We start from the raw sequence: 26,354 nt of genomic DNA on the forward strand, positions 1-26,354 counted from the left end.
CACCCCCCCCTTTGGTTAATCAATAATCTATCCAGCTCTGCCTTAATAATATTCAAAGACTCCGCTACCCTTTGAGGAAGGGAGTTCCAGAGAATCACGGCTCTCCGAGTGAACATGATTCTCCTCATCTCCGTTTTAAATGGCCGCCCCACTTATTTTTAAACAGTGACCCCCGAGTTCTAGATTCTCCCACCAGAGGAACATCCTCTCCGCCCCTCAGGGTTTTAAAGGTTTCAATCGAGTCGCCTCTTATTGCGGGTTGTGAGGGAGAGACCCACCAGACACGGGGAGAATGTGCAAACTCCACACGGACGGTGACCCGGGGCCGGGATCGAACCCGGGTCCTCGGCGCCGTGAGGCACCCTACCCAAGGTCCACGCCTCCACCCTATCCCCATAACCCAGTAATCCCACCCAACACTAAGGGCAATTTTGGACACTAAGGGCAATTTATCATGGCCAATCCACCTAACCTGCACATCTTTGGACTGTGGGAAGAAACCGGAGCACCCGGAGGAAACCCACGCACACACGGGGAGGATGTGCAGACTCCGCACAGACAGTGACCCAAGCCGGAATCCAACCTGGGACCCTGGAGCTGTGAAGCAATTGTGCTATCCACAATGCTACCGCGCTGCCTACGTTGCGGGCTAGCTCAAGCCAAATGGAATGGGCCCCACTTTAGAAAGTGGATTGAATGCGACATAATCGATTTACAGATCGCCGGTGACCGAAACTGTCTGTAAATGTTCCACACATAGAACATAGAACATCTTTGTGCTCTGTTGCACTCACCTGGGCCGCTGGTTCCCCTGTAGAGGCAGGGGGGTGGGCCATTTTCTAGAATCGAGACCCTGCTGGACAGGTTTCCCATGTTGTACCGCACGGACAGGATGTCCTGTTTCAGGTCTTCCTCCAGCTTGCCTCGCTCCAGCAGCTCGCGTTCAACCTGCTGCAGCTTGTCAGTGTGGACCGTCAACGTTTTCTGCAACGGAAAATAGGCCGAGCCACAGTTTAGTTGTCACGCGAGGTTGCGCCGCGAGCGGGAAAAGAGAATCCCAATGGGCGGAGGATTCCGGCCATTGATAGACTCAAAGGACAATTCAGAAGGAGGTAATTCAGCCCATCAAATACCCTGCTGGATCGAGGCAAGAGGAATTCACCAGGTGCCAAGTGAATCGTCCTCCACCGCGCTCTCTAGCAGCTCACTCCAGATCCTAACCACTCGCTGTGTTTAAAAAGCAACTTCCACCCCCCCCCCCACCCCCCCACACACCCCCACCCCCCACCCCCCCGGTCCCCATTCCTTCTTTTGTCAAATACCATAAATCTGTTCCCTCTAGTGGCAGCACGGTGACGCAGTGGTTAGCCCTGCTGCCTCACGGCGCCGAGGTCCCAGGTTCGATCCCGGTCTCAGGGTCACTGTCCGTGTGGGGTTTCCACATTCTCCCCGTGTCTGCGCGGGTTTCGCCCCCACAACCCAAAGATGTGCAGGGTCGGGGGATTGGCCACGCTAAATTGCCCCTTAATTGGGAAAAATGAATTGGGTACTCTAAATTATTTTTTAAAAATCTGTTCCCTCTTGCTCTTAATCCTTCCACCAATGGGAACAGGGAACAGTCCCCCCCCCCCTCGTGATCTTCAACATCTCTATCAAATCTCTTCTCAACCTCCTCTTCCCTAATCTACCCTCATAACTGATGTTCCAATGGAACCATGGAATCTTTTAATTCGTGGGCATTGTCGGCAAGGCCAGCGTTGGTTACCCATTACCTGGCTGCCATTTCAGAGGGGAGCAGTTAAGAGTCACGCACATTTGCTGTGGGTCCGGAGTCACGTGTAGGCCAGACCGGGTAAGGTCGGCAGATTTCCCTCCCTAAAGGGGACATTAGTGAACCGGATGGTCTTTTTACGACAATCGGCACTGGTTTCACGATCACCGTTAGAGTTTTAATTCCAGATTTTTATTGAATTCACATTTCATCATCTACTAGGGTGGGATTCGAACCTGAACCCTGCGTCTCTGCATTACTAATCCAGTGACAATACCAGTACGCCACCGTCTCCTTCTGTCGATTTTGTACTCTATGCCCTTGTTAGTAAAGCCGATGATACAATATACATTATTAACCACCCTCTCAAACTGTTCTCCCACCTTCAATGATTTGTGTATTTTACCCCCAGTCTCTCTGGTCCTGCATGGACCCCTTTAGGATGTACTCGTCAAGATGGGCGATACGGTAGCACTGTGGTTAGCACTGTTGCTTCACAGCCCCAGGGCCCCGGGTTCGATTCCCGGCTCGGGTCACTGTCTGTGCGGAGTCTGCACGTTCTCCCCGTGTCTGCGTGGGTTTCCTCCGGGCGCTCCGGTTTCCTCCCACAAGTCCCGAACAGGGGACTTGTTCGGTGAATTGGACATTCTGTATTCTCCCTCTGTGTACCCGAACAGGCGCTGGAATGTGGCGACGAGGGGATTTTCACAGTAACCTCATTGCAGGGTTAATGTAAGCCTACTTCTGACACTAATAAAGATTATTATGTTGTCTCTCCGTGTTCTTCTGACCAAAATGAATCACGCCCCACTTCTCTGCATTAAATTTCACTTTTGTCTGCCCATTTCAACATCTATGTCCTTTAGACGTTTCAATATTATCCTCCCCACAGTTCACAATGATTCCAGGTTTCATTGTCATCTGCAAATTTTGAAATTGTGCTCTGTACGCCAGAGCCTCGGCCATTAATATCGATCAGGGAGAGCAGGGCACCAACCCCATGGGGGTGCGTGAGTAAGTGTGTGTGTGTGAGCGAGTGTGTGTGTATGCGTGTGAGCGTGACTGTATGAGCAAGTGTGTGTGTGAGCGAGTGTGTGTGTGAGCGAGTGTGTGTGTGAGTGAGTGTGTGTGTGAGCGAGTGTGTGTGTATGCGTGTGAGCGTGACTGTATGAGCGAGTGTGTGTGTGAGCGAGTGTGTGTGTGAGCGAGTGTGTGTGTATGCGTGTGAGCGTGACTGTATGAGCGAGTGTGTGTGTGAGCGAGTGTGTGTGTGAGCAAGTGTGTGTGTGAGCGAGTGTGTGTGTGAGTGAGTGTGTGTGTGAGCGAGTGTGTGTGTATGCGTGTGAGCGTGACTGTATGAGCGAGTGTGTGTGTGAGTGAGTGTGTGTGTGAGCGAGTGTGTGTGTATGCGTGTGAGCGTGACTGTATGAGCGAGTATGTGTGTGAGCGAGTGTGGGTGTGAGCAAGTGTGTGTGTGAGCGAGTGTGTGTGTGAGTGAGTGTGTGTGTGAGCGAGTGTGTGTGTATGCGTGTGAGCGTGACTGTATGAGCAAGTGTGTGTGTGAGCGAGTGTGTGTGTGAGCGAGTGTGTGTGTATGCGTGTGAGCGTGACTGTATGAACGAGTGTGTGCGTGAGCGAGTGTGTGTGTGAGCGAGTGTGTGTGCGAGTGAGTGTGTGTGTATGCGTGTGAGCGTGACTGTATGAGCGAGTGTGTGTGTGAGCGAGTGTGTGTGTGAGCAAGTGTGTGTGTGAGCGAGTGTGTGTGTGAGCGAGTGTGTGTGTGAGCGAGTGTGTGTGCGAGTGAGTGAGTGTGTGTGTATGCGTGTGAGCGTGACTGTATGAGCGAGTGTGTGTGAGCGAGTGTGTGTGTGAGCGAGTGTGTGCGAGTGAGTGAGTGTGTGTGTATGCATGTGAGCGTGACTGTATGAGCGAGTGTGTGTGTGAGCGAGTGTGTGCGAGTGAGTGAGTGTGTGTGTATGCGTGTGAGCGTGACTGAATGAGCGAGTGTGTGTGTGAGCAAGTGTGTGTGTGAGCGAGTGTGTGTGCGAGTGAGTGAGTGTGTGTGTATGCGTGTGAGCGTGACTGTATGAGCGAGTGTGTGTGTGAGCGAGTGTGTGCGAGTGAGTGAGTGTGTGTGTATGCGTGTGAGTGTGACTGAATGAGCGAGTGTGTGTGTGAACGAGTGTGTGTGTGAGCGAGTGTGTGTGCGAGTGAGTGAGTGTGTGTGTATGCGTGTGAGCGTGACTGTATGAGCGAGTGTGTGTGAGCGAGTGTGTGTGAGCGAGTGTGTGTGCGAGTGAGTGAGTGTGTGTGTATGCGTGTGAGTGTGACTGAATGAGCGAGTGTGTGTGTGAGCGAGTGTGTGTGTGAGCGAGTGTGTGTGCGAGTGAGTGAGTGTGTGTGTATGCGTGTGAGCGTGACTGTATGAGCGAGTGTGTGTGAGCGAGTGTGTGTGTGAGCGAGTGAGTGTGCGAGTGAGTGAGTGTGTGTGGGCGTGCATGTGTGCTTGCGTGTGACTGAATGTGCGTGTGTCATTGATCCGTGGTAGGCCGCTTGAACCTCTTTTAAAATAATACTGACCTGTGATTGGTTCAATTTTATCTCACTTCTGGTTACTGATTGGCCCGTTAACAACATTTCCTTCTCCATCTTTGGAATTTGATTGGCCAGTTTTTGTAGGTCCCTCCTTTTTTCCGTTATCTCACTCTCCAGTTCTGCCACCTGGGGAATAACACACAACACTTTATCCGAGGTTTCCAATCAGCAGAGGTTCCGGAGAGGTCTTTACAAGGTTTACGGCAAATCTCCTCATTGTTGCACTGACTGATTCCCCAGAACGGAGTTGAACCTTGAGCTAAGGTTCAAACCAAACTGAGCCAATCAGAGCCTTTGCACTGGGCATAGCATCACAAATTAGACCAATAGTTGTTAAACACATGTTGAACCTGGGGTTAGACCACACTTAGGGCACAGTGTACAATTCTGGTCACCATATTAGAAAAAGGATGTAGATGCTCTGGAGGGATTGCTGAGAAGATTGACAGGACGCTACCAGCCATGGGTGGGTACATTTATCAGGAAACGATCGACCAGCTGCATGTCTTCTCTTCGAAAAAAAGGGTGACCATTAAAGGTTTTGATAGAGGACGCGCAGAGAATAGTTTCCTCTTGTGCGGGAAGAGCATAGACCAGAGGCCGTCACTATAAGATGGTTCGCAAAAAGTCCAACCGGGAATTCAGAGGAAATCTCTTCACCCAGGGAGAAGGGTGGCACGGTAGCGCAGTGGTTAGCACTGTTGCTTCCCAGCGCCGGGGATCCGGGTTCGATTCCCGGCTTGGGTCACTGTCTGTGCGGAGTCTGCACGTTCTCCCCCGTGTCTGCGCGGGTTTCCTCCGGGTGCTCCGGTTTCCTCCCACAAGTCCCGAATGACGTGCTTGTTAGGTGAATTGGACATTCTGAATTCTCTCTCCGCATACCCGAACAGGCGCCAGAATGTGGCGACGAGGGGATTTTCACAGTAACTTCATTGCAGTGTTAATGTAAGCCTACTTGAGACACTGATAAAGATTATTGTAATAACCTTTCACTCTCCTCGTTAATCAAGAATCTATCTGCCTTGTCCTTAAAAGTATTCATGAAGTAAGTTCTGGAGACCCGCATATTGTGATCGATCGAAGGTTAAGCTCGGGCAGCATATGAGGGAGAAGGGAACAGAGGAGTTACGATGGTGGAGTCGGATGAGGGATGATAGGAGGAGGCTCGAGTGGGACCAACATAGGCCGAATGGCCTGTTACTTTTCTTCTATTCATTCACGGGATGTGGGCGTTGTTGGATGCGCCAATATTTATTGCCCACCCTTGAGGGTATTTAAGAGTTAAATGTGGGTCTGGAGTCACATGTAGGCCAGTCCAGGAAAGGACGCCAGATTTCGAACCAGATGGGTGTCGTGTTGGGGGCTCTGCTACACAGACGAACCAACACGGTTGCGGAAGGTACAACTCAGTTTTATTACTAACAATAACGACATCTGTAAACTGGTTACGGTGGTTCGTTCATTATCCTCTAACCTGTGGACCCAGCCCTAACACTATCTTGGAGAGGCACTCAGCACATGGTGAATGTCTGAGTCTTGCTGTGAGTTCTGTGCACTGAGCTGTCTCCTGCTGGAATCAGCGGGAAGTGTCGTGTTCCCCGTTTTATAGTGTGTATGCTCTTGCCTGTGATTGGCTGTGATGTGTGTGTATTGATTGGTCCGTTGATCTGTCCATCAGTGTGTATGTATGTTTGCACCATGATGTTTATCTGAATATCATGACATCCCCCTTTTTTTACAAGAATATGTGCCTATGTGGTAATACATAAAAAGATGTGTACTGAGTGCAGCTGACTGTGTGTGTGAAATATCTACAACATGTACATGAGGCTAAACTATATACATAGGAAGGTGTCAGGTGCAATATAGCAACAAGGTTGTACCATAAAAAAACACGTATAAACATTAAGCATCAAAACAAACTCCTGTAACAACAAAAAAAGAGAAACATATTAACATTGCGGCATAATACGTCAGTGAGTTCAATGTTCAAACAGGCTCATAAGTCCAGCCTAGTAGGTGGGCGACGAATTTGGGTTGACCGCCTCAAGGGTGGGTCAGGATCCACCGGCTGAGGAATGGGCCTGGCCACAGGCAACAGAGGAATGGGCATGGTGGCAGGAAGCTCCACAAAGTCGACATCAGGAACAACAGGAGGGCGTGGCACCGGTGTATGATCACGCAGCGAGCGCGGAAGAAGGCGAAGAGCCCGGCGATTGCGCCGGTGAATGGAGCCATCAGGCATGCGAACCAGGAACGAGCGGGGAGCCACGCGGCGGAGAACCTCGGCGGTTGCCGACCAGCCACCCTCTGGTAGGTGGATGCGGACGTTGTCTCCAGGCGTCAGGGCAGGAAGATCAGTTGCCCGAGTGTCATGTGCCACCTTCTGCTGAGCACGCTGCTGTCGCATCCTTTGCAGTACTGGAGCATAGTTGGGTGTAGGGACCAGAATGAATGGCACAGTGGTCCTGAGGACGCGACCCATCAACAGCTGGGCTGGTGAGAGGCCAGTGGCTAGTGGGGCCGAGCGATAGGCCAGCAGGGCTAAGCAGAAATCCGATCCGGCATCAGCAGCCTTGCAGAGGACGATGTGAACCCCCGTTTCTGCCTTGCCATTTGACTGGGGATGCAGAGGGCTGGACGTCACGTGTGTGAAGCCGTATGAAGCGGCAAAAGAAGACCATTCTTGGCTGGCAAAACAGGGCCCATTGTCCGACATGACGGTAAGCGGAATGCCATGTCGAGCGAAGGTGACTTTGCATGCCCTGATGACAGCGGACAATGTCAAATCGTGCAGATGTATGACCTCTGGATAATTTGAAAAGTAATCTATGATGATGACGTAGTCCCTGCCAAGCGCATGAAAAAGGTCCACACCCACCTTCACCCAGGGGGACGTTACCAACTCATGGGGCTGAAGCGTCTCAGGGGGTTGCGCCGGCTGAAACCTTTGGCAGGTGGGGCAGTTGAGCACCATGTTGGCGATGTCGTCGCTGATGCCCGGCCAGTACACAGCTTCTCGGGCCCTCCGTCTGCACTTCTCAACCCCGAGATGGCCTTTGTGCAGTTGTTCGAGGACCAGCCGGTACATGCTGTGCGGAATCACAATCCGGTCCAGCTTTAGGAGGACACCGTCAATGACGGCCAAGTCGTCCCGGACATTGTAGAATTGTGGGCACTGTCCTTTGAGCCACCCTCCCGTCATGTGGCGCATCACACGTTGTAGAAGGGGGTCAGCCGCAGTCTCCCGGCGAATACGGGCCAGACTTGAATCATCCGCTGGCAGATTTGCCGATGTGAAGGCCACCTGCGCTTCGACCTGATAGACGAACCCCTCCGAGTCGGGCGGTGTGCTCACTGCTCTGGACAGGGCATCCGCAATGATGAGGTCCTTTCCCGGGGTGTAGACCAGTTGGAAGTCGTACCTCCGGAGCTTGAGCAGGATGCGCTGGAGGCGAGGGGTCATCTCGTTCAGGTCCTTATGTATGATGCTGACCAGGGGGCGATGGTGGATTTCCACGGTGAACTGGGGGAGACCAGACACGTAGTCGTGGAACTTGTCTATGTCGGTTAACAAACCCAAGTACTCCTTCTCGATCTGCGCACAGCGCTGTTCTGTGGGGGTCATGGCCCGTGAGGCATAGGCTACCGGGGCCCATGATGCAGTGTCGTCCCGTTGCAGGAGTACCGCCCCAATGCCGGACTGGCATCAGTCGAGATCTTCGTATCGCGAGAGGTGTCGAAGAACGCCAATACCGGGGCTGTGGTGAGCTTAATTATGAGCTCCTCCCTTTCCTTCTGGTGTGCAGGCAGCCACTGGAATTCCGTAGTCTTCTTGACGAGGTGGCGAAGAGCCGGTGTGTGCGAGGCAAGGTTGGGAATGAACTTCCCCAAGAAGTTGACCATCCCGAGAAAGCGTAGCACTGCTTTCTTGTCTGCCGACTGCGGCATGGCTGTAATGGCGCTCACCTTGTCTGCATCCGGACGCACCCCTGACCGGGATATGTGGTCCCCCAGAAACTTTCGCTCAGTTTGGCCAAAAGAACACTTGGCTCGGTTGAGGCGCAGGCCGTGTTCCCGTATCCGCGCAAAGACACGCTGGAGACGACTGATGTGCTCCTGTGGTGTGGTGGACCAGACGATGACGTCGTCAACATAGACGCGCACCCCTTCGATGCCCTCCATCATCTGTTCCATGATTCTGTGAAAGACCTCGGATGCCGAGATGATGCCAAATGGCATCCTATTGTAGCAATATCTGCCAAAGGGAGTGTTGAAGGTGCACAGCTTCCTGCTGGACTGACCCAGTTGAATCTGCCAAAAACCCTTCGAGGCATCCAGCTTTGTAAAACTTTTAGCCCGGGCCATTTCGCTCGTGATCTCTCCCCGTTTGGGTATGGGGTAGTGTTCCCTCATGATGTTGTTGTTCAGGTCTTTCGGGTCGATGCAGATCCGGAGCTCGCCGGAGGGCTTTTAAACGCACACCATGGAGCTGACCCATGGCGTGGGCTCCGTGACCCGGGATAGCAATCCTGCAGCTGCTGCTTGAGGTGGTCTTTGAGTGGTGCTGGGACCCTGCGAGGTGCGTGAATGACCGGGGTGGCGTCCGGTTTGAGCCGTATTCTGTAGGTACAGGGCAGTGTGCCCATGCCCTCGAATGCCTCCTGGTTGTGGGCGAGGAGCGAGTGGAGCTGTGCCCTTAATTCTGCATCTGGGAAGTCTGATGTGCCTTCTGGAGACAAAGCGTGTACCAGCTGAACGAGGTGGAGAACCTTGCACGCCTGTGCGCCGAACAGCGAGTCCTTCGGTGATCCAACTATCTCGAAGGACAGTGTGGCCGTGTATGTATTGTGCGTCACCTGGAGCTGGCAGGATCCCATGGCCGGGATAACGTTTCCGTTATAGACGACCATCTTACAACGGGATGGCCGAATTGGTGGTCTGACCTTCAAGGCGTAGAAGGCTGACCATGCTATCAGGTTGGCGGAGGCACCAGTGTCCAGACGGAATGTGATTGGTGATCGGTTGACCGTTAGGGTGGCACACCATTCATCACCCGGATTGACACTGTTCACTGGCATCGGCTGGTGGGTCCTGCTTGGAGACATCCGATTCCTGTCAATGACCGCAACACGGAAGGCTTCCCGGTCGCCTGTATCGCCGGTCTGTATATCGTCCGGGTATGACTCGGTGTATGGAGGCTGAATGGCCTGCACGTCCCTGCGAGGCTGTCGGAATTGGGGAGCGTTGGCAGGTTGAGCTGCTCGACAGCAGGCAGTGTAGTGGCCCCTCTTGCCACAGCGGAGGCATTGTCGGTTCTTTGCTGGACGTTGTCGCTTTAAATGTGCGGATCCCCAGTTGCCGCACGTCGTGACGTCATGGCGTTCGTTGCGCCATCGCGCATGCGCAGTTCGGTCCTGCGTAGAGCGCGCCTGCGCGTCACGTCCCTCTGCGTCGACGTCTCTTTTGGCGCGTACAAGCGCGGGAGGCCGCGGAGAGCGCGCGAAATGGCCGCCCTCGTCCGGGCCGCGGGCCGGGAGGAACTCGATCGTCTGGACCCGCTCGGCCGCGTAGGACCCCGGCCGTGCCGATTCAGCCGCTTGGAATTGGGAGTAGCGGCTGGTCGCGCCCTCATGGAGGACGCAGGCTTCGATGGCGGTGGCTCGGGTGAGGCGCTTTATTTTGAGGAGCTGCTGGCGTAGGGTGCACGAGGAGACCCCAAAAACAATCTGGTCCCGAATCATGGAATCGGAGGTGGCCTCATAGCCGCAGGACTGCACGAGGATACGGACGTGTGTCAGGAAAGAATGAAAAGTTGAAGTGTTGCTCAAGTTTGAGAAGGACCGTCTTGTGCTTGGTCTTGTCCTCACCTTCCGCGAGCACCAGGGAGTTGTAGATGTGGATGGCGTGTTGCCCTGCCGTGGAGAGGAGGAGGGAGATTTTCCTGGTGTCCGATGCATTCTCCCTGTCTGTGGCTTCCAGGAAGAGCTGGAAGTGCTGTTTAAACAGCTTCCAGTTGACGCCGAGGTTTCCAGCGATTTGGAGCGGCTGCGGCGGGCTGATGGTGTCCATGGCGCAGGATGGCGGATTTCTTAAGGTGCGTAGGTAGGTCTCACAGTTGCTGGGTTCCAATCCTGGTACTATGTCGTGTTGGGTGCTCTGCTACACAGACGAACCAACACGGTTGCGGATGGTACAACTCAGTTTTATTACTAACATTAACAACATTTGTAAACTGGTTACTGTGGTTCGTTCATTATCCTCTAACTTGTGGACCTAGCCCTAAAACTATCTTGGAGAAGCACTCAGCACATGGTGGATGTCTGAGTCTTGCTGTGAGCTCTGTGCCCTGAGCTGTCTCCTGCTGGAATCAGCGGGAAGTGTCGCGTTCCCCGTTTTATATTGTGTATGCCCTTGCCTGTGATTGGCTGTGATGTGTGTGTATTGATTGGTGCGTTGATCTGTCCATCAGTTTGTATGTATGTTTGCACCATGATGTTTATCTGAATATCATGACAGTGGGTTTTTACAACAGCCTACAATGGTTTCAAGGTCATCATTATACTTTTAATTCCAGATTTCAACTGAATTCATTCACACCATCTGTCAATGGTGGGATTTGAACCCAGGTCCCCAGATTACTAGCCCAGCGACAATACCACTACGCCACTGCCTCTGTCCTCGCTCTCCTCATTCATTCAGCACACAAATATCTTAAATTCTCTGCAGAAGAGAAATAGGTCATACTGGTCACGGACGAGATGGATTCCCCACTGATATGCATCTCGCTGACACAGACACACACTGTTCCCTGTGTAACATTCAGATGCCGATGAAACCCCCCCCCCTCCCTCCCTCACTCCCCCCATCCTACACCCCCCTCCAATGCCCCCCCTCCAACCCCACCCTACACCCCCCTCCAATGCCCCCCCCCCTCCAACCCCACCCTACACCCCCCTCCAACCCATGGATTGACAGAAATGGACTCGGAGCAAATCCCGTTCATCCTGCCTGGGCACCCAGGAAGTCAGAGTGTATGGGTGGTGCCAGGGACTCTCTCCCTCTATCCCTCTCTCTTTTCCCCTTCTTTCTCTAACCCCTCTCTCTTAACGGCCTCTCTTTACCTCCTCTCTCACTATCTCCTCTCTACCCTCTCTACTCCACTCTCTCTATCCCCTCTCTCTTTACCCCCTCTCTTTATCCCCTCTCTTTACCCCCTCTCTTTACCCCACTTTCTCTATCCCCTCTCTCTTTACCCCCTCTCTTTATCCCCTCTCTCTTTACGCCCTCTCTTTACCCTCTCTCTCGACCCCACTCCCTCTATCCCCTCTCTCTTTACTCCCTCTTGTTGCCCCCTCTTTTTACCCCCTCTCTATCCCTCTCTCTTTACTCCCCCTCTCTCAATCCTCTCTCACTCTATCCACTCTCTCTCTACCCCCCTTTCTCTCTACTCCCTCTCTCTCTAACCCCTCTATTACAACCCGCACAGGTCTTACGGGATAGGGATGATTAATTACCCCATGGACCTTGCAGAATATGAGCTCCCCCGGGGGCAGGGGACCTTTAGCAATGTTTGCCTTTACATAGCGTCAGCCAGTAAGGCACCAACTAGTGAAGACCCAGTAGATTTACGTGGAGTGGTGTAGTTATTGTAAAATAAAATAGGGTTTTGTTTCAACCAACTCATTGTGGACTCTTCTCGGCCCTTACAAAACCCTTTCTCTTTACCCAACTCTCTCCCTCCTTTCTTTACACTCTCCCTCTCTCTCTCTTCCTTTCCACCCCCTCCCTATTTCTCTCCCTCTTTTTATCCTTTACCTTTCTCTACCCCTCTATCTCTACCCATTGCCTGCTGTCTCACGGCACCGAGGTCCCAGGTTTGATCCCGGCTCTGGGTCACTGTCCATGTGGAGTTTGCACATTCTCCCCGTGTCTGCGTGGGTTTCGCCCCCACAACCCAGAGATGTGCAGGGTAGGTGGATTGGCCGCGCTAAATTGCCCCTTAATTGGAAAAAAGAATTGGGTACTCTAAATTTATTTATTTTTTAAATCTCTACCCATTGCCTCTCTTTCTTCTCCCTTTCGCTTTACCCTCTTCCTCCCTGCCCCTCCCTCTCTCCCTCCAGACCCCTCTCTCTCTCTACTTCTCTCCACTTAACCCTTCATTTCTTTGCCCCCTCCTTCCCTCACTCTCACCCTGGCCCCCTGTTTAAACCTCGCTCTCTCTCTCTCCCTCCTCTCTCTCTATACCCCCTCTCTATCTCCCGCAATCGCTCTATCCTTCCTCTGTCTCTCCATCCCATCTTTCTATCTCCCTCTATCCTCTTCTCTTTCTCCCTTTCCTCCTCTCTCTCTCCCTCCCTCTCCCTCTATCCCTCAGTTTCTCTCTCTCCCTCCTCTCTCTCTCTCCCTCCTCTCTCTCTCTATCCCCCCTATCTCCCTTGATCCCTCTGTTACTCCCTTTCCTCTCTCTATTTCCCTCGATCCCTCTCTCGCTCCCTCCTCTCTCTCTCTACCCCTTCTCTCTATCTCTTTCGATTCCTCGTTTTCTCCCTTTCCTCCTCGCTCTCCCCCTCTCTCTGTCTCCCTCGATCCCTCACTTTTACTCTCCCTCCTCTTTTTCTCTACCCCATCTCTCTCGATTCCTCTCTTTCGCCGAATCCTCCTCTCTCTGCCCCTCTCTCCACCTCCCTCGATCCCTCACTTTCTCTCTCCCTCCTCCAACCCCTCTCTCTAGCTCCTGCAATTGTTCGCTCCCTCTCTAAACCTCCTCTTTCTCCCCCGCACAGCATTCACAGTCCAGATCCATTACCTTTTCCTCCAGTGCCTTGTTTTTTAACAACACCAGCAACAAGTGATGTTCGACCGAGTGGCTTTCATGTTCCTTTGTTCGTTGACTCAGGCCCTGTTTGTCCAAAGAGGTCCACATTTTAGTGCCACTGATCGGGGAGCCGCACTCGATCTACGGTATAAAGCGGGATGGCGTAGGATTTGGGGTTGCGTTTTAGAACATAAGAACTAGGAGCAGGAGTAGGCCATCTGGCCCCTCGAGCCTGCTCCACCATTCAATGAGATCATGGCTGATCTTTTGTGGACTCAGCTCCACTTTCCGGCCCGAACACCATGACCCTTAATCCCTTTATTCTTCAAAAAACTATCTATCTTTATCTTAAAAACATTTAACGAAGGAGCCTCTACTGCTTCACTGGGCAAGGAATTCCATAGATTCACAACCCTTTGGGTGAAGAAGTTCCTCCTAAACTCAGTCCTAAATCTACTTCCCCTTATTTTGAGGCTATGCCCCCTAGTTCTGCTTTCACCTGCCAGTGGAAACAACCTGCCCGCATCTATCCTATCTATTCCCTTCATAATCTTATATGTTTCTATAAGATCCCCCCTCATCCTTCTAAATTCCAGCGAGTACAGTCCCAGTCTACTCAACCTCTCCTCGTAATCCAACCCCTTCAGCTCTGGGATTAACCTAGTGAATCTCCTCTGCACACCCTCCAGTGCCAGTACGTCCTTTCTCAGGTAAGGAGACCAAAACTGAACACAATACTCCAGGTGTGGCCTCACTAACACCTTATACAATTTGAAGTATATTGGGGCGGATTCTCCGGTCACTGGTCGCGTTCGTTGATCGGCCGGGAATACGACCAAATCAGGGGAGGCGCCGCTTTTACGATGCGCCACCCTCTCCAAAGCCCTCGACCCGGAGAGTACGCCGCATCGACGGCCTCAGGACATTGCCCGAGGCCCGCCCCCTGCCGCCCCGCCCCCGACGGTGTGGGGCACGTGTAGTCTCACCCGCCGGGAACACGGCGTGGCGGCTGCGGGCTCAGACGAGGGCCGCCACAGTCGGGGGAGGGCCGATCCGCGGGCACTTTATCAGGGGCTGGGGACACTGTTCGGGGGGGTCCAGGGCCCGCAAGCCGGCCAAAGGGGGGCTCTATTTTGCAGGCAATTCTCCGGGCCGCATCGTCAGCTGGGGCCAGGTGCTCTATGTTGCTCGGCTGAGGGCCCCCAGCTACACGGAGAACCGGGGATCGTTTTGCGCCGAATTGTCAGGTGTAAAACGCCACCGTTCCCACACCGGCGTGAAGGCATAGCCTCAGAACCGCAGAGTCCAGCCCATTGTTTAAGAACACAAGGGGCTGCATTCCCCAGTCCCCCGGCCGCGTGTACCTCAGCGTCGCGCCGTTCGCTGGCGTCGGGAGTCTCGATTCCCGCTGTTTGTCAATGGGATTTCCCAGGAAGCCTCCACGCACCCCCGGGAAACCCCGCAGGCGGGGGCAGGGGGCACACTGCCGGTGGGGACAGAGAATCCCAACGGCCTGGGAATTCCGGCCAAGTGACTGGAGCCGGCTTCAGACCATTCGGCCCCTCGAACCTGCGCTGTCAATGACTGATTATGACTGATCTACAGGTCAGCACTGCGGCCTCACGGCGCCAGGGACCCGGGTTCGATTCCAGCCTCAGGTGACTGTCTGTGCGGAGTCTGCACGCTCTCCCCCTGTGTGCGTGGGTTTCCTCCGGGTGCTCCGGTTTCCTCCCACAGTCCAAAGATGTGCAGGTTGGGTGGATTGGCCATGTTTAAAAATTGCCCCTTAGTGTCCAAAAGGTTGTGTGGGGTTACTGGGTTATGGGGATAGGGTGGAGGCGTGGGCTTCAGTAGGGTGCTCTTTCCAAGGGCTGGTGTAGACTCAAGGGGCCGAATGGTCTCCTTCTGCACTGTAAATTCTATTACACTCTGAATGATGGCCTCCTCTCGCCCCAGTTTATTTTGAAAAGCTTGTCATGCCCTTCTCCTTGCCGAGGAAACAATTTGCCCGGACCCTTTATCCGGGCTCTTCCTAATCGCAACATCTTCCATTTTGCCACCTCAACATGTCCAATCTTTCCAGACAAAGCAAACCCAATTTTCCCCAGCCGCTTCCTGTGCTGGCGGGTTCCACACGCTCCCAGGGTATCCATAGAACCCCTACGGTGCTGAAGGACGCCATTCGGTCCATCGAGTCAGCACCGATCCTCTGAAAAAGAACTCCACCCAGGCCCATTCGCCCGCGCCATCCCTGTAACCCCATCTTATCTGCGCACGTCTTCGGACCAGTAAAGGAATGTCGCCTTATTTCCTAACTGAATTTATTGATGGCTCCCTTGTATTTATGGCCCTTAGTTTTAGATTGTCCCGCCAGATACTTTGGCCGTGATTTTCACACACCTTTGCCACTCCCGTCTCACTTGTTGACATGGCCGTGACCCCGGGAAGGGCACTCACCTCGAACGTGCACCCGTAGCTGCTGAATTTGCAACATCCCTCGGCCCTGGGACTCTCGGACATCTGACCTTTGAGCTGAAAATGGAAGTGGAATAATTAGTTCATCGTAACTTGGCCCAACTGCGAGAAACTGGCTGAGGGCGCACCACCATTGTTGAGAAGAGAGAGAGAGATGTTGCCGAGGTTTTGCATCAGGACAAATGCAAGAATATCAAATTTCAAACGAACGGCAACAGAAAAGGTGGATGTCTCCTGCGGTACAGATCATGGCGATTGTTTGAAATTTGGCATTCCTGCATTTGCCCTGATGAGTGCGAGAAGACAGGACCTCGAGGGTTGTAATCTCGGGATTACTCCCTGTGCCACGTGCCAGTGAGGCTAGAAATAGGAAGATAGAGCAGACAAACACGTGGCTAAACAGCTGGTGTAGGAGGGAGGGTTTCTGTTATCTGGACCACTGGGAGCTCTTCCGGGGCAGGTGTGACCTGTATAAGATGGACGGGTTGCATCTAAACCGGAGAGGCATAAATATCCTGGCCGCGAGATTTGCTAGTGTCACACGGGAGGGTTTAAACTAGTATGGCAGGGGGGTGGGCACGGGAGCAATAGGTCAGAAGGTGAGAGCGTTGAGGGAGAACTAGGGAATAGGGACAGTGTGGCTCTGAGGCAGAGCAGACGGGGAGAAGTTGCTGAACACAGCGGGTCTGGTGGCCTGAAGTGCATATGTTTTAATGCAAGGAGCATTACGGGTAAGGCAGATGAACTTAGAGCTTGGATTACTACTTGGAACTATGATGTTGTTGCCATTACAGAGACCTGGTTGAGGGAAGGGCAGGATTGGCAGCTAAACGTTCCAGGATTTAGATGTTTCAGGCGGGATAGAGGGGGATGTAAAAGGGGAGGCGGAGTTGCGCTACTTGTTCAGGAGAGTATCACAGCTATACAGCGAGAGGACACCTCAGAGGGCAGTGAGGCTATATGGGTAGAGATCAGGAATAAGAAGGGTGCAGTCACAATGTTGGGGGTATACTACAGGCCTCCCAACAGCCAGCGGGAGATAGAGGAGCAGATAGGTAGACAGATTTTGGAAAAGAGTAAAAACAACAGGGTTGTGGTGATGGGAGACTTCAACTTCCCCAATATTGACTGGGACTCACTTAGTGCCAGGGGCTTAGACGGGGCAGAGTTTGTAAGGAGCATCCAGGAGGGCTTCTTAAAACAATATGTAAACAGTCCAACTAGGGAAGAGGCGGTACTGGACCTGGTATTGGGGAATGAGCCCGGCCAGGTGGTAGATGTTTCAGTAGGGGAGCATTTCGGTAACAGTGACCACAATTCAGTAAGTTTTAAAGTACTGGTGGACAAGGATAAGAGTGGTCCGAGGATGAATGTGCTAAATTGGGGGAAGGCTAATTATAACAATATTAGGCGGGAACTGAAGAACATAGATTGGGGGCGGATGTTTGAGGGCAAATCAACATCTGACATGTGGGAGGCTTTCAAGTGTCAGTTGATAGGAATACAGGACAGGCATGTTCCTGTGAGGAAGAAAGATAAATACGGCAATTTTCGGGAACCTTGGATGACGAATGATATTGTAGGCCTCGTCAAAAAGAAAAAGGAGGCATTTGTCAGGGCTAAAAGGCTGGGAACAGACGAAGCCTGTGTGGCATATAAGGAAAGTAGGAAGGAACTTAAGCAGGGAGTCAGGAGGGCTAGAAGGGGTCATGAAAAGTCATTGGCAAATAGGGTTAAGGAAAATCCCAAGGCTTTTTACACTTACATAAAAAGCAAGAGGGTAGCCAGGGAAAGGGTTGGCCCACTGAAGGATAGGCAAGGGAATCTATGTGTGGAGCCAGAGGAAATGGGCGAGGTACTAAATGAATACTTTGCATCAGTATTCACCAAAGAGAAGGAATTGGTAGATGTTGAGTCTGGAGAAGGGGGTGTAGATAGCCTGGGTCACATTGGGATCCAAAAAGACGAGGTGTTGGGTGTCTTAAAAAATATTAAGGTAGATAAGTCCCCAGGGCCGGATGGGATCTACCCCAGAATACTGAAGGAGGCTGGAGAGGAAATTGCTGAGGCCTTGACAGAAATCTTTGGATCCTCGCTGTCTTCAGGGGATGTCCCGGAGGACTGGAGAATAGCCAATGTTGTTCCTCTGTTTAAGAAGGGTGGCAGGGATAATCCCGGGAACTACAGGCCGGTGAGCCTTACTTCAGTGGTAGGGAAATTACTGGAGAGAATTCTTCGAGACAGGATCTACTCCCATTTGGAAGCAAATGGACGTATTAGTGAGAGGCAGCACGGTTTTGTGAAGGGGAGGTCGTGTCTCACTAACTTGATAGAGTTTTTCGAGGAGGTCACTAAGATGATTGATGCAGGTAGGGCAGTAGATGTTGTCTATATGGACTTCAGTAAGGCCTTTGACAAGGTCCCTCATGGTAGACTAGTACAAAAGGTGAAGTCACACGGGATCAGGGGTGAACTGGCAAGGTGGATACAGAACTGGCTAGGCCATAGAAGGCAGAGGGTAGCAATGGAGGGATGCTTTTCTAATTGGAGGGCTGTGACCAGTGGTGTTCCACAGGGATCAGTGCTGGGACCTTTGCTCTTTGTAGTATATATAAATGATTTGGAGGAAAATGTAACTGGTCTGATTAGTAAGTTTGCAGACGACACAAAGGTTGGTGGAATTGCGGATAGCGATGAGGACGGTCTGAGGATACAGCAGGATTTAGATTGTCTGGAGACTTGGGCGGAGAGATGGCAGATGGAGTTTAACCTGGACAAATGTGAGGTAATGCATTTTGGAAGGGCTAATGCAGGTAGGGAATATACAGTGAATGGTAGAACCCTCAAGAGTATTGAAAGTCAAAGAGATCTAGGAGTACAGGTCCACAGATCACTGAAAGGGGCTACACAGGTGGAGAAGGTAGTCAAGAAGGCATACGGCATGCTTGCCTTCATTGGCCGGGGCATTGAGTATAAGAATTGGCAAGTCATGTTGCAGCTGTATAGAACCTTAGTTAGGCCACACTTGGAGTATAGTGTTCAATTCTGGTCGCCACACTACCAGAAGGATGTGGAGGCTTTAGAGAGGGTGCAGAAGAGATTTACCAGAATGTTGCCTGGTATGGAGGGCATAAGCTATGAGGAGCGATTGAATAAACTCGGTTTGTTCTCACTGGAACGAAGGAGGTTGAGGGGCGACCTGATAGAGGTATACAAAATTATGAGTGGCATAGACAGAGTGGATAGTCAGAGGCTTTTCCCCAGGGTAGAGGGGTCAATTACTAGGGGGCATAGGTTTAAGGTGAGAGGGGCAAAGTTTAGAGTAGATGTACGAGGCAAGTTTTTTACGCAGAGGGTAGTGGGTGCCTGGAACTCACTACCGGAGGAGGTAGTGGAGGCAGGGACGATAGGGACATTTAAGGGGCATCTTGACAAATATATGAATAGGATGGGAATAGAAGGATACGGACCCAGGAAGTGTAGAAGATTGTAGCTTAGTCGGGCAGTATGGTCGGCACGGGCTTGGAGGGCCGAAGGGCCTGTTCCTGTGCTGTACATTTCTTTGTTCTTTGTTCTTTGAGACGGAAAACTTCGACAACAGGTCACTTTTCCCAACAGTATTCAAGTTCTGTCCTATCAAGCGATTATCTTGGGGTCCTCACGGGTTGAGTCAAGTGTATAAACTTTGTTTTTGAACGGTTTGCATTTTAATAGCGTTTTTCACAATCACTGGGTCTCCCAGAGCACCTCACAACCAATGAGGTACGTTTTGCTGCGCAGTAATGTAAGAAACGCACAAGCCAATTTACGCATGGCAAGATCCCACTAACACCATTGTGATAACTCACGGATAATCCGTTTTTGTGATGTTGATTGGGGAGGAAACGCTGGCCAGGACACCTTTGGGGAGAACGCCACTTCGAAATAGTGGCCATGGGATCTCTTACTTCCGCCCGAGAGGGGAGATGGAGACCTCGGTTTAACATTTCGTCTAAAAGATGGTACCTGTGCAGCACTCCTGATGCGCAATCAATAACTCTCGAGACAAGGTGAGTCATAACTAATCGGCTGTAATCAGCTAGAACTGTACCCAGCAGCTTCGATACAGAAAGTGAAGGCTGCTGGGACGGCGAGGGTTCTTATACCCCGCCTCTCAGGGCGGAGCTACGTACGTTGGCCAATGGTAGACTCCTAGGTCTAGCCAATGGGCATCCACCTCTCAGGTCCTGCAATACCTGGTATGACCACAACTCCCTCAGTACAGTACTGAATCGAAAGGCTGGATTTCTGTGCTTGAGGCCTGGAGTGGGGCCTTGATCCCAGCAGCAGGGGCGAGAAAGCTGCCACCACAGCCCTGACCGACTACCCAAGGAAGGTTTGACTTCAGGGCAGGAATAAGGAAGCCCTATCTCACATAAGGGGTAGCAGAAATCCCCCCCCCCCCCACTTCGAAAAGCTGTGGGCCTCTGGAATCATAGAATTCCTACAGTGCAGAAGGAGGCCATTCAACCCATCGAGTCTGCACTGACCCTCCGGTAAAGCACCCTGCCTAGGCCTAAGCCCTATCCCCGTAAACCCACCTAATCTTTGGACACTAAGGAGCAATTTATCATGGCCAATCCACCTAACCGGCGCGTCTTTGGACGGTGGGAGGAAACCGGAGCACCCGGAGGAAACCCACGCAGAGACACGGGGAGAACGTGCAAACTCCGCACAGACAGTGACCCGAGCCGGGAATCAAACCCGGATCTCTGGCGCTGTGAGGCAGCAGTGCTAACCCATCGTGCCACCGTGCTGCCCTTTGGTGGTGGGGGGGGGGGGGGGTAAAGAAGGAGGGGGGATAGGGGCGCCGTCAACTGGAATCTGATAGAGCAGGTTGATGTAATCTTTGCCGAGTAAGGGTTATTGGAACAGCAATTGAATAAAGGTAAGGTTCGGATCGGGAAGGATGCAACTTGAATAGCGGAACAGCCCAGAAGGGCTGAATGGTCTGCTCCTGTTCCGACATTCGGGAAGAGAGGACCCCCCCTCACGCAGCACAGCAAGAGCCCGGCATCTTGGGGAGGATAATAGTCACGAGGGAGCGACTTCACTCCTTCGGGCCCTGAAGGACACTCTTTAGTTCGGCTGAAGCTGAGGGCGAAGGGGAAATCCCGTCAGAAATGTCAACTGCGATAGGATTGTGATGTGCACCAAGTTAAAATTGAAACTGAAAAGTATAAAGCGGGTTGTAAGAGTTTCCATCGATTTGCAGTTTTCTGCTTGGTTCCTGTGTTGTGAACCAAAAGCAGTGCAACGATTAAAATAAGTCTTCCGTTATTCGCTCTGAGGCAACAACGCGGGAGAGGAAGAGCTTGCATTTTTATAGCGCCCTTCCCCACATCAGACTGTCCCCACGGTACATCAGCATTTGACAGCAAACCCACACCTCTACCATCTAGAAGGAGTAGCAGATATCTGGGAATGCCCCCACCCAGAGCATCCCCTCCGAACCACTCACCGTCCCGACTTGGAAATACATCGGCCGTTCCTTCACTGTCGCTGGGTCAAAATCCTGGCACTCCCTCCCTAACAACATGGTGGGTGTACCTACACCGCGGGGGGGGGGGGGGGGGGGGGGGGCTGCAGCGGGTTCAAGGAGGCGGCTCACCCACATTACCTTCTCGAGGGGCGATTAGGGACGGGGCAACAGATGCTGGGACCCTCCCAGCGACGCCCGCATCCCGGGAAAGAAAGAGGAAAATAGTTCTCCTGAGGTGCAGTCGGTGTCAGCATGGCTTGCCTTTGGTTGGGGGGGGGGGGGGAAAGAAGGAGGGGGGATGGGGGCGCCGTCAACTGGAATCTGATGGAGCCAATTTGTGCACAGCAAGACTCCACTCACAGCGATGCAATCGAAAGGTGACCTGGTCATTGTGAAGCGCGTCGAGGGGGGTAAATAATGGGTGGGGGTGGGGGGAGGGGGCTGGAGAATCATCCATGCTCTTTTATCTTTGCAAAGGGTTTTGTTTTTTTATGTTTGCTCGCCAGGGAGAGAGAACCAGGGCTACGACCCCTCACGTAGGCAGGTCTGCGACAGCGCTACACTGAGAGTGTCGGTCTCCATTGTCGAGCTGAAGGCTCTGGGGCTGGACTTGAACTGGCAGCCCCTTAAGGCAGAGGCAAACAGGCTGGCGGCTGTGCCGTGGCTGACGGTGTGAAGGTTCTCAGTGGCTGGCAAGGCAGGGGAAGAACCAGGGACGACGGAGATTGTGCTATCTGCCACAATCTATCGGCTGACGCCTGTCAGCGTTTGACGATCCACACCCCGTACTTCAGCTTTGACACATTCAAACCTCCGTATCTGACTGCGCACAGACCAGGGAGAAACATAAAGAAGTCATTTACACTGGATTCTTCAGGCCTTGGAGATTTTATAAGGCTTGGCCAATCTGACAGGGAACCCAATCATCCTCTCAACTATCAGCCGATAGCGAACCATCTCACCCCATCGCACACAAAACCAAACGTTTATTGTACTGGGCCCTCAGTGCAAGGGAAATGCTAACGGGCGCTTCAAGAAATGCAGGGGTTAGGGAGATGATCCATAGTCTGGTTGGATGGGGTGGGGACTTGCAGGAAACACATGTGTCTGAAGGGAAAGTGAGTTATGAAGGGAGTTCCAGCAACAGATAAATAAAAGACTCAAATTTATCCTTCGTACGCAGCCCCTCGGGATCCTGGGTGACTTTCTACCAGATCGAGGGGTTCCTAGATGACTGAGATGTCCACTGTGAGACCCTCACCCTCGACTGAAGGGTTGGGTTGGTGGGTTGTTTCGAGGTCTCCCGACCCCCGCCCCCCCCCCCCCCCAACCCCCACCCCGACACCTCGACAAAGTCTCTCGATGTGTTCGCTGCCTTCCGGAACCAGACTTCTCCATTTCCATTGGTCGTTCCGAGTCAGGGTTGTTCCCAGGTATGTTGGACCTCACACGCGACAATGCAGGCGGCACGGTAGCACAGTGGTTAGCACTGTTGCTTCACAGCGCCAGGTTCCCAGGTTCGATTTCCGGCTTGGGTCACTGTCTGTGCGGAGTCTGCACGTTCTCCCTGTGTCTGCGTGGGTTTCCTCCGGGTGCTCCGGTTTCCTCCCACAGTCCAAAGATGGATAAATTGCCCCTTAGTGTCCACAAAAATGTGGGAAGAGGGGGTTACTGGGTTACGGGGATAGGCTGGATACATGGGCTTCAGTAGGGTGCTCTATGTAAGAGCCGGTGCAGACTCGATGGGCCGAATGGCCTCCTTCTGCGCTGTAAGTTCTATGATTCTATGACCGCTTCATGGGATGCTTTGAGGGCAGGTGAGTTTAACATAGACAGCACCTCCAACACTGCTGCACCCCCCCCCCCCCACCCCACTGCCTCAGCGGCAGGGACGCTGAGCCACAAGATCTCCCAAAGAGCTGGGAGAGTGGACTGATTGGGATAGCTGTATTTATCCCCCAAGAAGCTAGCACCAAAAATAATGGGCCGAATGGCCTCCGTCTGTGCTTTGCAATTCTGGAAGATTTGCGTTATTACGTAACACCTGCAGCAATTGGAGTCAGGCCATTCAGGGGCGAAGGTGGAAAATTCTTCTTCACGACAGGGTCATAGAAACCTGGAGAACTCTTCGCCGGAAAGGCTGTTGAGACTGCGAGGGTGGGTCCACTGCACGTTCACCTCCAAGTCACTCACCATCCTGACTCGGAAATATGTCAGCCGTTCCTTCACTGTCGCTGGGTCAACATCCTGGAGCTCCCTCCCTAACAGCACGGTGGGTGTACCTACACCACAGGGACTGCTGCGGGTCAAGAAGGCGGTTCACCCACCACCTTCGCAAGGGGCCATTGGGGAGGGGCAATAAACGCTTTTGTGGGATAATCTGGAACGAAGGTGGACTTAAGAGACAGATACAATCTAATTGAGTCGCAGACCTGTTTAGTACTGCTCCCTCACAGCTCCAGGGACCCGGGTTTGATTCCGGCCTCGGGTGACTGTGTGGAGTTTGCACGTTCTCCCCCGTGTGTGCGTGGGTTTCCTCCGGGTGCTCCGGTTTCCTCCCACAGCCCAAAGATGTGCAGGTTAGGTGGATGGGCCACGCCAGATTGTCCCTTGATGTCCAAAAGATTAGGTGGGGTTACGGAGATAGGGCGGGGGAGTGGGCCTGGGTGGGGTGCTCTTTCAGAGGGCCGCTGCTGACCCGATGGGCCAAATGGCCTCCTTCTGCACTGTAGGGATTCTATGGATTCGAGGGAACAGGCCTCAAAGTGTCCTTAAAAGGCGATGAAGAAACAGTTGTGTGCGTCAGTGAGAGAAAGGTGTTCAAGACGTCAGACTTCACAATCAGATGCACATCCCGTGTTGCCACCTACCTGCTACTCTCCAGACCTTCTTTTTTTACTTTCCTGAGGCAACAGTTTAACCCGCCTCCCTGGCAGAATTGCCAGAGACCCAAAGGGACCTCTTACCTCAGGCTTGTGAACGTGGGCCCCGCAGGTCTTTGGGCTTGCTATCAGGGAATATGGACACTCGTTGGCCTTGTGCGTCTACGGGGAAAAATGAAATACATCCGTGAGGCCTTCCTGCGGCAATCGGATAGCACAGAGACTCATTACCCAGTTGATGACCTGTTACTGTCGGCCACCCATTTTCAACATTTCTACACCTGGTTCGAAGAGAATTAACACAAAAATCAACCAATGTTCCAATGTCCCGATTATTTTTCTCCAGGGTCGCATGCAGCTGTCCTGAGAGTCTCCGGGTCAAGGGTCGGCTACCCGAGGTGGTGGAGGTATCATAAGAACATAGGAACATAAGAACTAGGAGCAGGAGTAGGCCATCTGGCCCCTCGAGCCTGCTCCACCATTCAATGAGATCATGGCTGATCTTTTGTGGACTCAGCTCCACTTTCCAGCCCGAACACCATAACCCTTAATCCCTTTATTCTTCAAAAAACTATCTATCTTTATCTTAAAAACATTTAATGAAGGAGCCTCTACTGCTTCACTGGGCAAGGAATTCCATAGATTCACAACCCTTTGGGTGAAGAAGTTCCTCCTAAACTCAGTCCTAAATCTACTTCCCCTTATTTTGAGGCTATGCCCCCTAGTTCTGCTTTCACCCGCCAGTGGAAACAACCTGCCCGCATCTATCCTGTCTATTCCCTTCATAATCTTATATGTTTCTATAAGATTCCCCCTCATTCTTCTAAATTCCAACAAGTACAGTCCCAGTCTACTCAACCTCTCCTCGTAATCCAACCCCTTCAGCTCTGGGATTAACCTAGTGAATCTCCTCTGCACACCCTCCAGTGCCAGTACGTCCTTTCTCAAGTAAGAAGACCAAAACTGAACGCAATACTCCAGGTGTGGTCTCACTAACACCTTATACAATTGCAGCAGAACCTCCCTAGTCTTAAACTCCATCCCTCTAGCAATGAAGGACAAAATTCCATTTGCCTTCTTAATCACCTGTTGCACCTGTAAACCAACTTTTTGTGACTCATGCACTAGCACACCCAGGTCTCTCTGCACAGCAGCATGTTTTAATATTTTATCATTGAAATAATAATCCCTTTTGCTGTTATTCCTACCAAAATGGAGAACCTCACATTTGTCAACATTGTATTCCATCTGCCAGACCCTAGCCCATTCACTTAGCATATCCAAATCCCTCTGCTGACTGCCAGTATCCTCTGCACTTTTTGCTTTACCACTTATCTTAGTGTCGTCTGCAAACTTGGACACATTGCCCTTGGTCCCCAACTCCAAATCATCTATGTAAATTGTGAACAGTTGTGGGCCCAACACTGATCCCTGAGGGACACCACTAGCTACTGATTGCCAACCAGAGAATCACCCATTAATCTCCACTCTTTGCTTTCTATTAATTAACCAATCCTCTATCCATGCTACTACTTTCCCCTTAATGCCATGCATCTTTATCTTATGCAGCAATCTTTTGTGTGGCACCTTGTCAAAGGCTTTCTGGAAATCCAGATATACCACATCCATTGGCTCCCCGTTATCTCAAAAAATTCCACTCAATTAGTTAGGCATGACCTGCCCTTTATGAACCCATGCTGCGTCTGCCCAATGGGACAATTTCCATCCAGATGCCTCGCTATTTCTTCCTTGATGATAGATTCCAGCATCTTCCCTACTACCGAAGTTAAGCTCACTGGCCTATAATTACCCACTTTCTGCCTACCTCTTTTTTTAAACAGTGGTGTCACGTTTGCTAATTTCCAATCCTCCGGGACAACCCCAGAGTCTAGTGAATTTTGGTAAATTATCACTAGTGCATTTGTAATTTTTGTTGGTATAAACCTTTGCTGAGCACTGTGAAAAATCACTTGGAAGGTTCTCCACTGTTCCTCAACTGTTTCACCATAAAGTCTTTGCTCCCAGTCTACCTTAGCTAGTTCTTCTCTCATCCCATTGTAATCTCCTTTGTTTAAGCACAAAACATTAGTGCTTGATTTTATCTTCTCACCCTCCATCTGTATTTTAAATTCCACCATATTGTGATCGCTCCTTCCGAGAGGATCCCTAACTATGAGATCCTGAATCAATCCTGTCTCATTACACAGGACCAGATCTAGGACCGCTTGTTCCCTTGTAGGTTCCATTACATACTGTTCTAGGAAACTATCGCAGATACATTCTATAAAC

The 26,354-nt window shown here is 51.9% G+C and overlaps 1 protein-coding gene across 1 annotated transcript in view; it reads right to left on the reverse strand.

Annotated features, from left to right (window-relative positions):
- Positions 1–26,354, reverse strand: part of LOC140402359 (TNF receptor-associated factor 3-like) — an 80,194-nt gene that overhangs the window by 2,279 nt on the left and 51,561 nt on the right. The window contains exons 6-10 of the mRNA XM_072490085.1: positions 24,150–24,227; positions 15,645–15,719; positions 13,179–13,271; positions 4,352–4,492; positions 795–984 (exon numbers count right to left, since the gene is read on the reverse strand). Coding sequence (XP_072346186.1) covers positions 795–984; positions 4,352–4,492; positions 13,179–13,271; positions 15,645–15,719; positions 24,150–24,227 — 577 coding nt within the window. The remainder of the gene's footprint in view (positions 1–794; positions 985–4,351; positions 4,493–13,178; positions 13,272–15,644; positions 15,720–24,149; positions 24,228–26,354) is intronic.

This window comes from Scyliorhinus torazame, chromosome 25 (genome assembly GCF_047496885.1).
Source record: "Scyliorhinus torazame isolate Kashiwa2021f chromosome 25, sScyTor2.1, whole genome shotgun sequence".
Taxonomy (NCBI): Eukaryota; Metazoa; Chordata; class Chondrichthyes; order Carcharhiniformes; family Scyliorhinidae; genus Scyliorhinus; species Scyliorhinus torazame.